Source organism: Ptiloglossa arizonensis, chromosome 5 (genome assembly GCF_051014685.1).
Source record: "Ptiloglossa arizonensis isolate GNS036 chromosome 5, iyPtiAriz1_principal, whole genome shotgun sequence".
Lineage (NCBI taxonomy): Eukaryota > Metazoa > Arthropoda > Insecta > Hymenoptera > Colletidae > Ptiloglossa > Ptiloglossa arizonensis.
The window spans coordinates 19,705,815-19,721,803 of NC_135052.1; the positions used below are offsets into that span (position 1 = coordinate 19,705,815).

Consider the following 15,989-nt stretch of genomic DNA (forward strand, 5'->3'; position numbering starts at 1 on the left):
AATATATCAAGGGTGTTTACCGCCGCTTTGGCTATTTAGCATTATTTATTTGTAAATTGCGCTAAATTCTCTCCGTTTTGTTTTTCCTGCGCGGTGCGCGCTTCTTTCAAAAATTTTGAACGCTGGCCAGTAACGCGAAACAAAGACACGAGAGTGGAGCGAGAAGTAATGTCTGTCGAAGAGTGACTATAATATTTCGAAGATAAAAGAAAACGAACAGTGCACGTTCGATTGAAACGGTGCACAGTTTCTTCGAAACGTTTACAACGAACGAACCTTGCTACTTGGAAACTTACGAGACGTTGACAGTCACGCCATGTATTTTTAAAGCCACGACACCGAACATAATCCTTAACCTCGGGCTTCGAAATATTTTGGAAAGATTCTTGGCCCACTGGCTACGATTTTAAACCCGATTTACGTTCCCACGGGATATCGATATTCGTTTTTTTTTTGTTTTTTATTTATCTTTAGTTTTACTTTTCTTTCACTGGGAATTTTTTTTCTTCGTCATCCTCGTTACGTATTGTCCATGAAAATTTACGCGAGGGATCTTTGAAAAAAGAATTATCTTTATTTTTCATTTTGCAATGCAATCTCCCTTAAGATCAAGCTCTAACAATACTGCAACGCTCTTTTTATAATCCTGTTCGTCGAGGTCTGCGCAACAGCCACTTTTTCATTCGATGAAAGATTACGCCCGGCCAAGAATTTTTTCATTTTGGAGAATGGCCAAATGTCCAACGGAGCCATATTAGGCGAATATGGGGCGCGTGGTTCCAATTGAAAATCAATTTCATAAAATTTGATTTTATGGATGTCGACCCAATATGTTCGTTAATTCAACAATTCGTGTAATTTTCCTTCTCGGATATTACGCTTCGGATTCAGTCCATTCTTTTATTCTTTATTTTTACGATACTTGGAATTCTCATACTCTTCTTGAATTTTTTCTCGTTATACAAAATACATCCTCTTCAACTCGATAATTTTACTTTCAATGTATTGTTCTAAAAGTCATTTCGTTTTCCAAAATAGAGAATAATAAAACATTTATACACTCTAAAAAACTCGTATTTCATTTTCACCAAAAGAAAAAAACCGAAATGACTTTCCGAACAACCCAATATTTATTGACGAACAAACAATCGAGTCTGTGCATCGTTTGCTAGAAACGAAAAATTCTCTCTCGATAAAAAATTAAGTTTCCGATCACGTCCGATTAAAAAATGTTCGCCTTGTTTCTAAACTTGTAACTACGAGAAAACATCGTAACAATTTTACTCGTGTACCACTAGACACTGAAATACCGCAAATTTGAAAAGTCATGCTCGTAGGAAGATATCTATAATTTATAATTCCAGTGTCGTTCAGTGTATCGCGTTCCTAGTAGGATTTGGAAGATATCGTTTTGCGAACTTTTTCGACAGATACGCGCGAGCCACGTCGCTGCCTCGGTACACTGTCAAAATTTATAAACCAATAGACATTACCTGCCCGTCCTCTCTCGTGGATTGAGCAGCCACGTGGAATTGTACACTTTAAACGGTTGAATGCTATTCCGGTCGAACCGAGACCGATTAATTTAGCAGAAAGAAGATACCACGAACGCGACGTTCGCGAATCGTACGGTGCTACGGCCACCTAAATATTCACCAGCCTGTTCTAGAAGCGCGATCTGCATTCCCGATCGATGTTTCAGGGTAAATTGGAACTTTGGATCGACATGTTTCAATTCGGAGAGTTACCTCTGAAACCGGCGGTAGACATCAGTCTGCCGATACCAGTGGAATATGAAATTCGCGTGATCGTTTGGAATACCGAGGATGTGCCACTCGTTGATAGTCAATTTCTTACCGGGGAGAAGTGCTCAGACATTTACGTGAAAGGGTACATCCGAAACCGAAATTGGCTAATAAATGTGATACGTTTTATGCCTTTCATCCGACACCTAACTCGATAAGAGTAACTTTAAGCTCCTCGATTGCAGAGGATTCCGTTTAAATGTATCGAAATATTTAACGCGCGCAGTATACGTACCGATTGGTACTAGTTGCTATCGACTGTTCGTTATTTGTGCACACGATCGATGAAAAGTACACTGTAAAGTTCCTTGATGCTAATTGTTGATAAGATTTCGATACTTGGATCGTGAAACACACTGAAAGACTGCTTTAAAATTGAATAGTTCGAAAATAACGATAACGGTTCCCGTCTAAAATATTTCGATCGTACAAAAAGAGAATTTCCATTAAGGGTTCCTTTTCCTTTCTGGATTACCAAGGGTCGGTCTTAAACATACGTACGACTATGGAATTTGAATAGAAAACCACTTATTTCGTACAATGGCCGAAATAAATATTCCGAAGCATTTACCGATGAGAGTTTTACGTTCTCGCAACGTTTATCATTCCTGCACCGATCTGTTCGTTCCTCTGCTTTTGATCATTTTCGATAATTGAACGTTTTAAAATCGGTCGCAACCTCGAATGCACACCGGTGAGAAATATTTCCCGACGTTTCACGATCGATTCCAGCTGGATCCTTTACGACGATTACCAGAAGACCGACATCCATTACAATTCTCTGAACGGCGATGGTAACTTCAACTGGAGATTCATATTTCGTGTCAAGTATTCCGAGAGCGAACGCGTTATGATCGCACGCAGAAAGCTATCCGTCCTTGCCAAGAGCGAGACCGTGGACAAACTGCCCTGCAAATTGCATCTGCAAGTTTGGGATAGCGATCATTTCTCACCGGACGATTTCCTCGGTAACGGCGAACTACTCGAATCACGAAGTTAATTACCAATCGTCGACGGATAGAACCGCGGCTAAGAAATTAATTGATCGATCGTTCTCAGGAGCGTTAACGTTGAACCTGTCGAGAATGCCACGAGGAAGCACGAATTCGGAGAACTGCAAGCTGGAAATCTTTGATCCGTATCTACCAACGATTGATCTCTTCAAAGTGAAGCGAATGAGAGCATGGTGGCCGTTCGAACGAAACATCGGTGCCACGAAATACGTTCAGGCGGTGTGTGTGTCTATCAATTTTAATATTTCGTTTTCGATTCTTTCTCGAACGTTCGTTCAACCCGTTATAGTCGACTCGAATTCAATTAACGCGAGACGAAACTCAATTCGAGAGACAGAAACGCATCTGGGAATTTTCACGAAGAGATAAAATGTATAATGGGGATATTTGAAATATCGTGGGGATAACCAATGACCTTGAACGGTCAGTTCGATCGGACACTGAAGATTATTTAATTTTAATAGTTTATATTGTAATGAAAATTTTTTTTATCTTTAGAATTATTTGTCCGGAATGTTTCCTTAAACACGGTTAGAATGATTTTACATTAGATTGAATGTATAGTACGTGTACCGTAGGATTGGAAATTGTATTTATTTAACTTTCGAAGATACCTTTAGACTTTGAAACTTTAATTCTCAGCTTATCGAGGGCTAGAAGCTAAATAAAGACACGCTTTTATCGACAAACTATACGTCTAAGTATTCTTAAAATATTGATAAGCAGACTTACATGGAGTAATGTATCGATTCAGGGCAAAATCGAGCTAGAAATGTCAATATTGCCAGCAGAGGAAGCTGACGAACAGCCCGCAGGTAAAGGAAGAGACCCTCCCCAAGATCTTCCTCCGCCCAAGTACGAAGGAACTTAATTAAAAAATACGAAAGTTAACGTCAACGGGTAAAAGAAATACCGTGCATAAAGTATACGATAGAATCCCTACGGTAAAGATTAAAATTAATAAATTTGAAAACTCACCACCGATACAATTTAAAATAACGATACAATGAAAATTCATCGTTTTCCTATTTTTCGAAATCGGGTAAAATTTTTCCTTGCACCAAGACGACAAGCGAAAGATTCATTAAGCTGAAATTAACTTCGAGTTGATTCCGATAAAAATACTCGAGTTTCGGTAAATTTTCGTAATTTCCTCCATAAATTGATAGAAATTGGTTTCATTACGAAATAGAATCCTTTGGTACGAAATTCCATTAGAGAGTGAACCGATGCTCGACGAGACATTTGATCCTCTTTAAAATCTTTCCGGGCATTTAAACGAACGTATAACGTGCACTGTTCTCTCGAAGCCATTTATTAGAATTAAAATACAAGTACGATCAAAGTGTCAAAACTGGTACCATACTCTACGATAAAGTAAATTGACGTCGATATAACCGCCTGTCGCGTTTAAGTGGATTGCCAACTTGTTCGCCGATACATTAAATTACGAGCAGTCAGACGCCTAGATTATTTAGTTAAGCCGAAACTTAATTCGGGCAACCTTACTTCGGGCAATCTATTTCTGGACAATCTTCCGAAGACCAATCTACCCACTCAAAGCGGAGGCTGTCTGTTACGGAAAGTACGGGAGATAAAATAAACTCGCGGGATGGTTACACGAACAGGATGGAAAAACAAATTTAATCGCTAAACAACGTTACTTTAATCACTCGACGGAACGATCGTCGTTCCGTTAATTATCCCGCGGGTGTAACCGTCGCGATTACGAAACGTTATAATACGATCGTGATCGGGATCGTTTGTTTCGTACGAACGGAAGAACCACCGAAGCGTCGTTAATTTATTATTAACGTATGAATTGATTTCCCGGGCGATTAAACGCGTATTAAACTTAGGAAGAACGGGGCGACAAGCACGCCACGAATGTACACGATCTATTAACAGGGAACAATATTTGCACGGTCAATAGATCTTGCATCTCGATCGACGTTATTGACTCTTCGTTTGTAATTAAACCGAATCTCTCGTTGGTCACTCGTTAAAGCGCCGCTGGATAATTAATCGTGCATGGACCACCGCGACGCGTTTACGTCCACATTGATCGACTCCTTTTGATTCGTCGATGATCATTTTTCGCGACTATCGATCGCTAAATCCCGTTTTCCGTGATTTACAGACGACCGGATACATCGTTCTCTTGGTTCCGTAACCCGTGGAAAGCGTTCCGGTTCGTGATCTGTCGCTACTACAAATGGAGGATAATAGGCTTCTTCGTTTTCCTGCTGCTCGTTCTGCTGATTGCCTGCGGGATCTACGCTTTCCCCGGTTACACGGTGAAACGTCTTCTAGGGGCGTAAACCCCTAGTGAAGAAAACGGACGGATCGACGAACAACCGGCCATCGAGTCACGAAGACCCGAAATCATCGTCCCGGTCGGTCGTTAATCAGAAATTGGGTCGCTCGAACGATGAATTATCGATTCGGGACCATTTCGGTGCAACGTACACACCGTTTAGGCACCGTTAATTCTACGACAACAGAATGGAGTCACTCGGTTAACGATCATTTTACCAATTAACGACCCCGTGCTCGCCCGAAATCTGTGCCGATAGTTCACGGGGTTCATCGTATGTTTCGAATCGTCGGTGTTCGAAATTTCTGACGCGAGGAACGCGCCAAGATGGGTCAACATCCGTATCTAGAAGACATTCGTTGTAATTTCTTCATTCGGATGTACGTTGTAACTTGTGAATTTCTTCAAGTACAAATACAAAGTATACTGTCCAATTGAAAGTGATTTATATCTTTAGCGTTTCGAGGCGTTGAGAGATGTCTCGTTTTTAAATTTCTTTACAATTTTTACCAATGTCTCTTCGATCGAAGATAATTGTATATTTTTTTTGCAATAAATAAATTCGATATTACGACTAGGTCCGTACAAAAATTGCTCGATTTAGGCGATCCTGTTATAATCGCTTTCTAAGGTCACAAACGTTTCAAAAATATCGCAGAGTACCGTGATCAATGGAGAGCTGAATTTTTCTGACGCACTTCTTGTATTACAGATTCGTCGGGGATGAGAAATGAATATTCCCCGAGATTCAAGCTAAAAGCTTCCCTCGCGCTTTCGTGGAACCCTTCGTAAGGATCCGCTTCATCGTCCCACTTTTCGTATCGCGACGAGTACGCTTTAAAGCTTTTCAGCAAATATAACTCTCGTGTCCGACTGCTCGCGCGTTAATCAGATTACAACAAAGTTCACGCTTGCCGCGCGCGCTGACGTGTATTTACCGTTCGCGTGTTCCCGGTTTCTTTCGCGAATAAAATTCTTTCGCGAACACGGACAACGGGATAAATCGATGTTAGAAGCGGGCTTGGGGAAGTTAGCGATCGTGCGGGCGTCGATACATTAACCAGTTGCATTGTAACGACCGGTCGCGTTCGTGCGGCAGATTGCTGTTATTTACCAAATTTACGACCCATTGTATAAAGAAAACGGAACGTGTAGTTATCGGTATCAGATAGCAAAGTAGTACAAAACTGTGGACACGTTTGAAAAGTATAGACTATTGGGTAGATAGCTTCGTCGAGCAAATATACTTCAAAAATTGGTAGAATTAAATTGTTAGCAAAATTGGATATCTAAGTAGCGAAATTTTATCTGAGAAAAAGAGAGCGATTGTGCAATGATCTATGGCAGGGGTTTATACGAATCGATTCCAATATTGCAGAGCATAGTTAAATATTTTCTATTGATTATTTCTAATCTAAAAATATACGATATGAGATAGCAAAATGGTACAAAACTGTGGACACGTTTGAAAAGTATAGACTATTGGGTAGATAGCTTCGTCGAGCAAATATACTTCAAAAATTGGTAGAATTAAATTGTTAGCAAAATTGGATATCTAAGTAGCGAAATTTTATCTGAGAAAAAGAGAGCGATTGTGCAATGATCTATGGCAGGGGTTTATACGAATCGATTCCAATATTGCAGAGCATAGTTAAATATTTTCTATTGATTATTTCTAATCTAAAAATATACGATATGAGATAGCAAAATGGTACAAAACTGTGGACACGTTTGAAAAGTATAGACTATTGGGTAGATAGCTTCGTCGAGCAAATATACTTCAAAAATTGGTAGAATTAAATTGTTAGCAAAATTGGATATCTTGGTAGCGAAATTTCGTCTGAGAAAAAGAGAGCGATTGTGCAATGATCTATGGCAGGGGTTTATACGAATCGATTCCAATATTACAGATCGTAGTCAAATATTTTCTATCGATTATTTCTAATCTAAAAATATACGATACGTTACAAATGTTACATCAGAAATTACAAATTTCCGAAACTGATTTTCTCGTAGCTCAGAATCACCGATCACACGTTACTTTTGTAACATCTTTCGTTATAATGAACTCAGTAGTTCTTATTTTGCGAATCTGGGAAACATTTCGTTTCTAACAAATTTTACTTCGATCGCTGATACTTTTCTACGTAAGGTTTGCTCGGAGAATCCTGGCTTAATGGTCAGATATTGGAGGCGATACTCACCTATAGGAATACTCTCCGACTGATATTCGCAGAACCAAGTTTATGTTAATCTGCATCCACCGTGTACACTGGAGGATTACACCTGTTCTCTATGCAGTAAGACGTTGTCTTACACGGGTAATTCGTTCTGAAGCTTATCGCGTAAATCGAAGTGTACAATGTACTGTAGGGAGCATGGAAGATACTTCTCGATTAAGAACAATGTTCCACCGCGGGTAAAGTGGATGCGAGCAACGTGAATTAACATTTGAGGCTACTTAAAACGTCCGACCCAATATCAGTAGCAATTCCCACCGAGCACGGATCTTTCTCTCTCTCTCTCTCTCTCTGTACTATATTTAACGTGCAATCCGAGTTTCAAAAGTTAATCAAAGTTAAGCAAATTCGCATTTGCGCGAGGTTGTTTTTATTGAACGTGTTGCGAGCGAGGATACGAATGTTTCCATGAAAGCTTGAGCGATTATAAGTTTAGGCGTAAATTAGCTTATAGATTTAAGTCGATAATATTGAATTGTTCGGAAAATTATCACGTTCTCCAAAATGGAGAATATATAATTGAATAAAATGTTTACGCACTTTAAACAAATCATGGTTCATTTTCACCAAAAAAAAAAAACGAAATGACTTTCCAAACAACCCAATAGTAAATTGAGCGAGTGGTATAACTGAGTCGGGGATTGCTAGAAGTGAAGTGTGCAAGTGTGTGACGAATACTGCGTTAATTTCAATGTTAATAAACAAGTAAATAGGAACAGAGTCCTCCTATTGTTTCACTGTTCTTATTCCTCTATATGGAAACGTTAAAACAGACACGAAAAGTATTCACTCCTCCATAGAAAAAAAAACGAAAGAAGTGAAAACTTCGTCTCGTATCCCAATACTTGCACGCGCGTGAAACGCATAGAAGGTTGCAATCCCTAACACGAGGATTCGTGTTTCAACCACGATCGAACAAACCGGAGAAGTCGTCGTTAGCGCGTCCAGCACCGTGAGAAATCGTAAGAAAAGCGACGAATCGCGAATCGATCGTACACGTGGATTAAAATGGAATTTAGCACGTCAGGAACGTTTCGATTCGAAGTGGTTTTCGGGATCGTTCGCGCGATACAAAACGCGAGTGCAGACCGCGGTTCTATTCCGGGCAGCCGACCAGGTGGAAAAGAGGCGACGTGACGTAACGAGAAGATCAATAACTCAACCGTTTTATTCGAAAGTTTATTGAACTCGGGTTTTCTTGATGGCCGGTCCCGTGGTTGTTTCGTGGCTCGATCCGCTTCGTTAAGGGATCCAGTCGAATTTCTTTCGTATATAGTACGTCTTCCCAGCTCGGTCTGCCCACGCCGCGATAAAGCTCTTTACGAGCGAACTCGAGGGGACAGTTCCGAGTAATCTAATCTTTCTTTCGGCCAGATGGAGACGGCCACGTTCGCGATTTCCCGGTGCTCGTGCACGGCGAGAGAGAAAAAAAAAAGTTTCTCGATTAATTTCGAAACGGAACCAACCACCTTTGCCGCGTTTCGTCTCCGCGTCGACCGTGGAAAAGTTTCGATACCGCGCGATGAAATAACGCGGAATAAAGCGCGTTTCAACCGCTTCGTGAAATAGGAAACAGATTAACCGCAGTGTGTGTCGGTTTAATTTAAAATATGCGACCAAGTTTAAATCGATCGTGCGGGCCGAGTTGTGCAATTTGATCGGGTCGTACCTCTCTTATGGTTGGCGGAGCGGAACGCGATACGGAAAGAAGTTTAACTGTTTAATGTGTAACTTTCTGTGACGGTGATTTTTACGTGCAAGTTTTTATACGTGTATTAATCGTCTGTATTAGTTTGCGTTGCGAGAGTTCGAGAAATGGAATACCTGGAAGGGTGGTTTATACAGTTTTCAATCGAGTGTGTTCTTTATCGAAGAAAATGTTTAAACAGTTTGTCAATATTCGCGTTTCTAACGAGTTAGCGTACTTTTCGTACGTATAATTATACGAGACTGGGTTTAAGTGGAAATCGTACGAGACAGTGTTGGAAATAGTAGAGTCGGGCTTATGGGAAGAATTAATGGCATCGAAGAGATCAACGTTTTCCTATTACCAACCATAAGGGTGATACCATCCGATCAGATTACGCGACTCGTCCTGTATATAGGGGGAGCTACATAACTTATCCGCCTCCACTATTTTTCTTTTCAATGGACCGATAACAATTACTTTATCACGGATAATATGGCGCAGAAGGTCCTTCAAGGTGAACAACATTGCCTTTTTTTCACGAGTTTCGTTTTATTTCTAAGTTTTCAGGGACACTTTCAATTTTTTTTTTTTTTTTTTTCACGTGTAACTTTGTAATTTGTTTTCCCTGTCGTTTAGCACGCATGGGGGAGAAATCAACGAGCTGTGTCGGCATGACAGTCAAGTGACCTTGAATACGAAAATTTATATTAACGGAACGTAACCGTTCCGAACAGTTTTCGATGCTGGAAATTTCAATACTCGAGATACAAGAGCAAACGAAAATAAATTCTTTTCTGTTTCGGTCAGACGAGTACACATTTGTCGATAACGATAACAATACCAATCTTTCATTTTCGCCCCTACAACCCGTGGTAAAATAAGTTACGAATTATCGCGCCACGTGTATATTGCGATGACTATGTACAGATACGTAAGTTTCTCGAAATACTTCGCCAGGACACCCTGCGTATAAAGTTAAAATGAGTTTCTCCGCTAGGCAGTAGATAGCAGAAATATATAGAAAGTTTTATCGGTTTCTGAATTGAGAAATATAGAAGCTATAAGTCTCCGCGGAGTGTGTATTACGTCCCTATATTTTCTTTTCGAGTGAAACTTTTATCACCATTACTGATCGTTATTGATACGGTGGACCTCGCTTAGCCTGCGGAACGCCTTTGAATTTTGTTGTAAACATTCGACAACGATGGTGTGCTCGGTGGCAGTTTTCTATCATTTTCGTTTGCCATTTTCCAGGAATCCATCGGGTCTGATTGACGCGTGTGCGGATGCATGAAACAGATGTGCCATACGGAACGCGTAACCATGTCCGTATGCAAATATACTCGGTTGCGAGTGAACCTTTCTTCCGAACCGAACCAAAATGTCGGAAGGATATGTGCATACGTTACGGTTAAATCTCACTGATCTTGCGCGAGATATGAACCTTGAAGAATTCGTATCGTCTTTGTGAGATGACACACAAGCACCCTTATACGAATACTTGTTCTCATAATTGGCTATCTTTCGTAGATATTTTTTCAATTTGGATACTTTTTCCAGATATATTGTAAATTTTAATTCAGTTCGAACGTTGCTTTTAATCAATTTTCATAATATTGTAACCAGTATGAGATAATTGTAACCATATAACAGTGATTTGGAGATGAACGATAAAGGAAAAATATTTACAGATTCTAAATTTGACCGTTTATAGAGTGTTGACTTTGAATAATTTGTAATTGTTGTACGAAAAAATATTTAAAAAAAATTGCACAGCTTTCAGGGGGACGTACGATACTGTAATCGATTTTATAAAAAATACAACATAAAACCGATTACTGTCCCTTGGAAACCGTGCAATTATCTTACAAATATTTTTTCGTACAACAAATAAATTATATCGTTCGAATTCGTTGCGTTACGAGACTTATTAAAGTACATAAAATTCCTATACTGCGTAAAAGAAATTTCTACAAGAAACTAAGACGTATTATTCCATAAAGAATTCTCGATATAATCGAATTGAAAATTAAGCGACCAGAACCGGTATATTCAATTATAAGTGCAACGATATACTCGGGTTTATTTGAAGACCGCTTCCTACATTTTGTACAATATATCACTCTTCGTAATTAGTTTCGAAGTATCGTGTAATTTATAAAGCGTGACGTAAAATACTTTGGAAAATTCCTTCGAACGCAGATGAAAACTAGGCTGAGTTCCCCGGTATTCTACGTGTTCAATTATAAAGTTGAAATCGAAGATCGCGCGAGAACTTATTCGACGAGCCGATACGAAGGGTGGATTCATCGATTCACCGAAGTGTCATTAGGGACTGGAACCTACGCGAATATTGCAAGTACGAGACAAACATTTGAAGATTACGAGATCTAGCATAAACTTGAATACCATTTATCAATTATATTCGACAGAACGATACAAACAATTGGGTTGTTCGGAAAGTCGTTTCGTTTTTTCTTTGGTGAAAATGAAACACGATTTCTTTTAGAGTGTATAAACATTTTATTAAATTATATATTCTCTAGTTTAGAAAACGAAATGATTTTTCGAACAATCCAATAGTATTAAACTAGCAGTTAATTTTCCAAAGGCGATTCGGAATACCTTATATAATAGTGTCATTGTCAACACTGCTTTCAATGTTAAACATTCACAAGTTTTGATCATTACTCTAGAATATTAAATACAATCAACCTGGACTCGTTGTCTTCGTCTAGAACAACAGCTGACCATACTTTTATTTTCAATTTAATTAATAACCACACCGATCGCTCCTCTTTTCTTATACAAATCAATTTCTACGTGTAAGAACCTGTGCCAAGATCTAAATCAGTTTTTTATATACAAAAGTCCAGATCTAAAAACGGATTAAAGAATCCAATCAATCGTATTATCACCTATTCTAACACTAACAATAATAACATAGATTTTTTCTATGGACCTTCACAATTTCAAAAGTCAGTACGTACGTTTATTGCTATTGGTCTACGTGCACTTCTTTGTTACATAATCTACAATTTGTACATTTCCCTAATTTCACGCAAAAACTTTTAATAAAAGACTTCCGTTCATTTACGAACAAATATTAATAAACAAAGTCGATTCTGACTCGTCGCGCGAATTACCGCGTAAAATGCAACGGCGAGCGAGGCCCGCCTCTGGAGCGAAAAGGGTTAACTCCAGACACGAGGCAAAGTACTCGAAACGAACAGTGCACGTCGCAAATCAATGACCGTGGGCCACAATACACGCGAACCCCGAGCTGCAGCACCAATAGCGGATCCATAGTTCACGAGCGTAATTCGCGTTGCATGCGGTATGTCTAAAATGCAGGTCTCCGATCCCTTCGTCCCTTTAAACCGTCCCGAGACCAACGAGATTTCGGCCCGAATGACCGCCACGCGGGCTTACTTTGTCAGCTAAGTTTTCGGCCCCCCTCCTCTCACCCTGCACGTGAATTCAATTATTACGGCCGGGCGAGTCACGCGAGTGCACGTGCAACCGGGAATGCATGCACCAAATTGCGGCAGTACGTCGACTAAATTCGGTCTTAATGCATCGCGTGCCCTATCCGTCCGAGTATCTCTCGATTGTGGGTCAATGACCTGCCCCGATGAAAAGTTTCCACCGGTTACGCGATAACGTCCAGATTTTCCCTCGCGATTCCACCGACACATCTTCCACCCCCGCGACACTCACGCACGCGTACACGGTGTGAATTTACGAGGAGATTGTTACCGATGTGTGTCGTTATTGCCCGTGGAATACACGTGAACTGATGGGGAGGAATCTTCGAGTGTGGATAAAAAGAAAAAGAAATGGAATACGAAGAAACGAAACGATTGGACGATTGTGCACAGAGGTAAGTGTAATTTAGGTAGACATGAGATGATTCTTTTTGGAAATGCGAGTCGAAGTTGTGGAATAATGTTTTTCGATACCAGGTTTCGTTTCGGGGGAAATTGATTTGGAAATGGAAGCAGGAAGATGCCCAAGGACACGCGTGTCGGTGCATACGATTCGGTTAGTGCGTTTAGTTCGTTTAATCGTTTCTACTCGGGTTCGTGTTCGTGGACGTTGACAGTGCTACGGTATTGCTTTTGTTATCTTCTCGGTGGTGAAAGCCAGATAGAAGAATTAATAGAACGACGCAAACAGAGACGTGCAGGTCTGTTGTGAATTCAGATTATAGCGTGCAGTTTATTACGATATGCAGGGATCTCGGGTATCCAGTGGTATAATGAATTGTAAATGCAGGAATATAAAACCAAGAAATGTAGAGTAATGCAACTTAGTATGCACCGCGATGGTATCGTGTGTCCTTTCGGACTCTCGGCTCGGAACTGAAAACAACCACGGGGAAAATAGCCAAAACCTTTAACAATGGATGATACTTCGGTAGAAATACAACGACAATCTTTGAAATTAACGTCAGACATTGATTAACGATGTCTGACACGCTTGAGCATCGTCGTTGCAATAAAATGACACTCGATTGCACGCACGACTCGCAGAGATTCGAAATTGATTTTCTCGAAATTGAAACTACGCGAGGAAAAATTTCATTATACGTTTTCCGTTTGTATTTTCGCAAAGAATTATCGTCTACCCTCTGACGTTACATTTCACGAGATTTCGAATAATTTTCCCGATTTCTTGTTATCTTTGCAGAGACGTTGCACCGATAGTGTCTTTCTTCGACCCCACTGTTCTTTTTCCCTCGAACTATATTTTGCTTTGTAACGAGGGCATCGATGTACCCTGATCGACCAGCATTGCGCGACAATGGGAACCGTGTGGCGTGAAAAATGACAAGACGAGAAACCCTCCCTAACCTCCGCAAACGAACAGACGCGCGGCAAATATTTCATTCCCCGAACAGTACAAGAACCGTAAACGAGGAACTAGTGCGAGTGTCGAGGGAAAATGAAAATTCATCGAAGGCGAACTTTAGCAACACGTGAAGGTCTATCGTCGGCCATAAACGTCTAACGAAAATTTCATACGGCGAAACTGCCATTATTTGAACCGAAAGATGGACAAATAAACGTTTGGAGAGGCAACTTTTCGAATAACGAAGGGACAATTACTCGACGTTCAATTACACGAAATTAATGTCGGGTAGCTATGCACAAATCGTACGAATCGAGACACGAATAGTATTATATTTTTTAACAAGTTCGATCGTATGGATCGTATTTGTTCCGTGCTCGAAACCTTGCAAATCCTTCTATCGTTTCTCTAAGTAACTATGTTGATCACTGAAATAATTATTCCGACTGTAAAATGCTCCCAAGAATCACATCGTCGAATGTTACGTATGTAACGTACATACGTATCGATCGATGAAGAAATACATTGCTACAGACTGTAATATACAGCCCGGAAAATAAAACTCTCTTCTGTACCTAGGTTCGTGTAGTGCAACTTTCGGATAATGAAGGTTCTACTGTATATATTTATTCCACGGCCCAACTCATTTCAATAAAACTGCTAGACAACCCAACAAATGCAGGAATTGCTAATTTAACTTCGTCGTAGATACGATTACACTTTCGTAGCATTAAAAAGTGATACACCTTTAAAATAATCGAGAAGGAATTATTTCGTTTGAAATAAAAAGAAAACAAAACCGAACGAAAGATTGGACAGAAATTTGCCGCACCGTTGCATCGTTGCATCGTTGAGAAATTTAATTACGAATATTTATTCACGATTTCGGTAACTATTTCCGCGTTACGGTATCCAAAGCAACGTAAAAATTAAACGCACCTGCAGTGTCTGAAAAAAGTACTCGTACGTTATATTGTGAGAAAATTTTTCTTACCCGTTAGATCGATTTTAATGAAAGTTTGCAAGCACGTGGAACACAATGGTGCACTTGTAGAGGAATTTGTTTGTTCACAGAAAATTTCTTTAAAAGGGTGAAATCAAATTTGAAAGATTTTCTTTTCACTTTTTTAATGCACCTTTCCTTGAGACTCTTTTGCAACGGAATGACAGAGCACTAAGAGCTGAATATTTTAAACGCGAGTAAAATTTTTGTAAAAATGAAAGTTTAGTTCTATTTTACACTGTTATCGAGTTGCATTTGAAAAATCGAAGAGGAAGTGGCACTGTAAGCCCAATTTCAGTCGATTTTGTACGATTGGATAGCTTACGACGCCTTTCATTTTTTCTGTAATTTCGTAATCGTACGAGATACCTATTGTTCTATCGTGAAAAAGGTCCCCCAAAAATATCGTATCAAAAAAATAAAGAAACGTGGATCTTTATCCTCTCGGGAACAGTTCTCGTCGACCTTATGCTTCACTGCCTCAAATTTTCATCTAAATCAAACTTGATGTTAAGAAAATTTCTTTACAATACAACGTACGAATACTTTGTCTAACCACCGACAAAGTACAGTACTGAACGTGTACTGAACGTGTACTGAACGTACACGTTCGTGTACCGCCGCAGGATTAAAACGAGCTCGAATCGTACGACGATATTTAATTTAATCGCGCGATCGCGGCATCCCTAACAAATTACCGTGGCCTCGGTTCCGCTGTAAAAGTAGAATGCAAAAACACCGTTATCGCGATGGTAAGAATGTCCGAGTGGGAGTGGAAAGGGAGAAAATAAAAAAAAAAAAAAAAAAAAAAATAGAGCAGACCGGTAAGACGAGAATTCGTTGTTCTCGGTGGCGGCGTAATGGGTGCAGAAAAATTTATTCGGTGCATGCGGGGAACGAGGAACAACTTTCTCGTCGGGACTGAATTTTTCAGAACGACCTGGAAAATACTGCACCTGCGTTAATGGTACGAATATACCGTGGCAAGACGCGAAACATCGCGCGAACGATTTCGCTGTTTCTCCGCAACGTGTGAAAAACCGCACGTAAACGCCGAACTATCGAGC

The 15,989-nt window shown here is 40.0% G+C and overlaps 1 protein-coding gene across 1 annotated transcript in view; it reads left to right on the forward strand.

The window, feature by feature from the left end:
- The window catches only part of LOC143147443 (otoferlin), a 36,486-nt gene extending 31,347 nt beyond the window's left edge, over positions 1-5,139 (forward strand). Inside the window, exons 43-47 of the mRNA XM_076312689.1 lie at positions 1,703-1,890; positions 2,538-2,773; positions 2,865-3,037; positions 3,573-3,673; positions 4,959-5,139. Coding sequence (XP_076168804.1) covers positions 1,703-1,890; positions 2,538-2,773; positions 2,865-3,037; positions 3,573-3,673; positions 4,959-5,139 — 879 coding nt within the window. The remainder of the gene's footprint in view (positions 1-1,702; positions 1,891-2,537; positions 2,774-2,864; positions 3,038-3,572; positions 3,674-4,958) is intronic.
- The last annotated feature ends 10,850 nt before the right edge of the window (positions 5,140-15,989 follow it).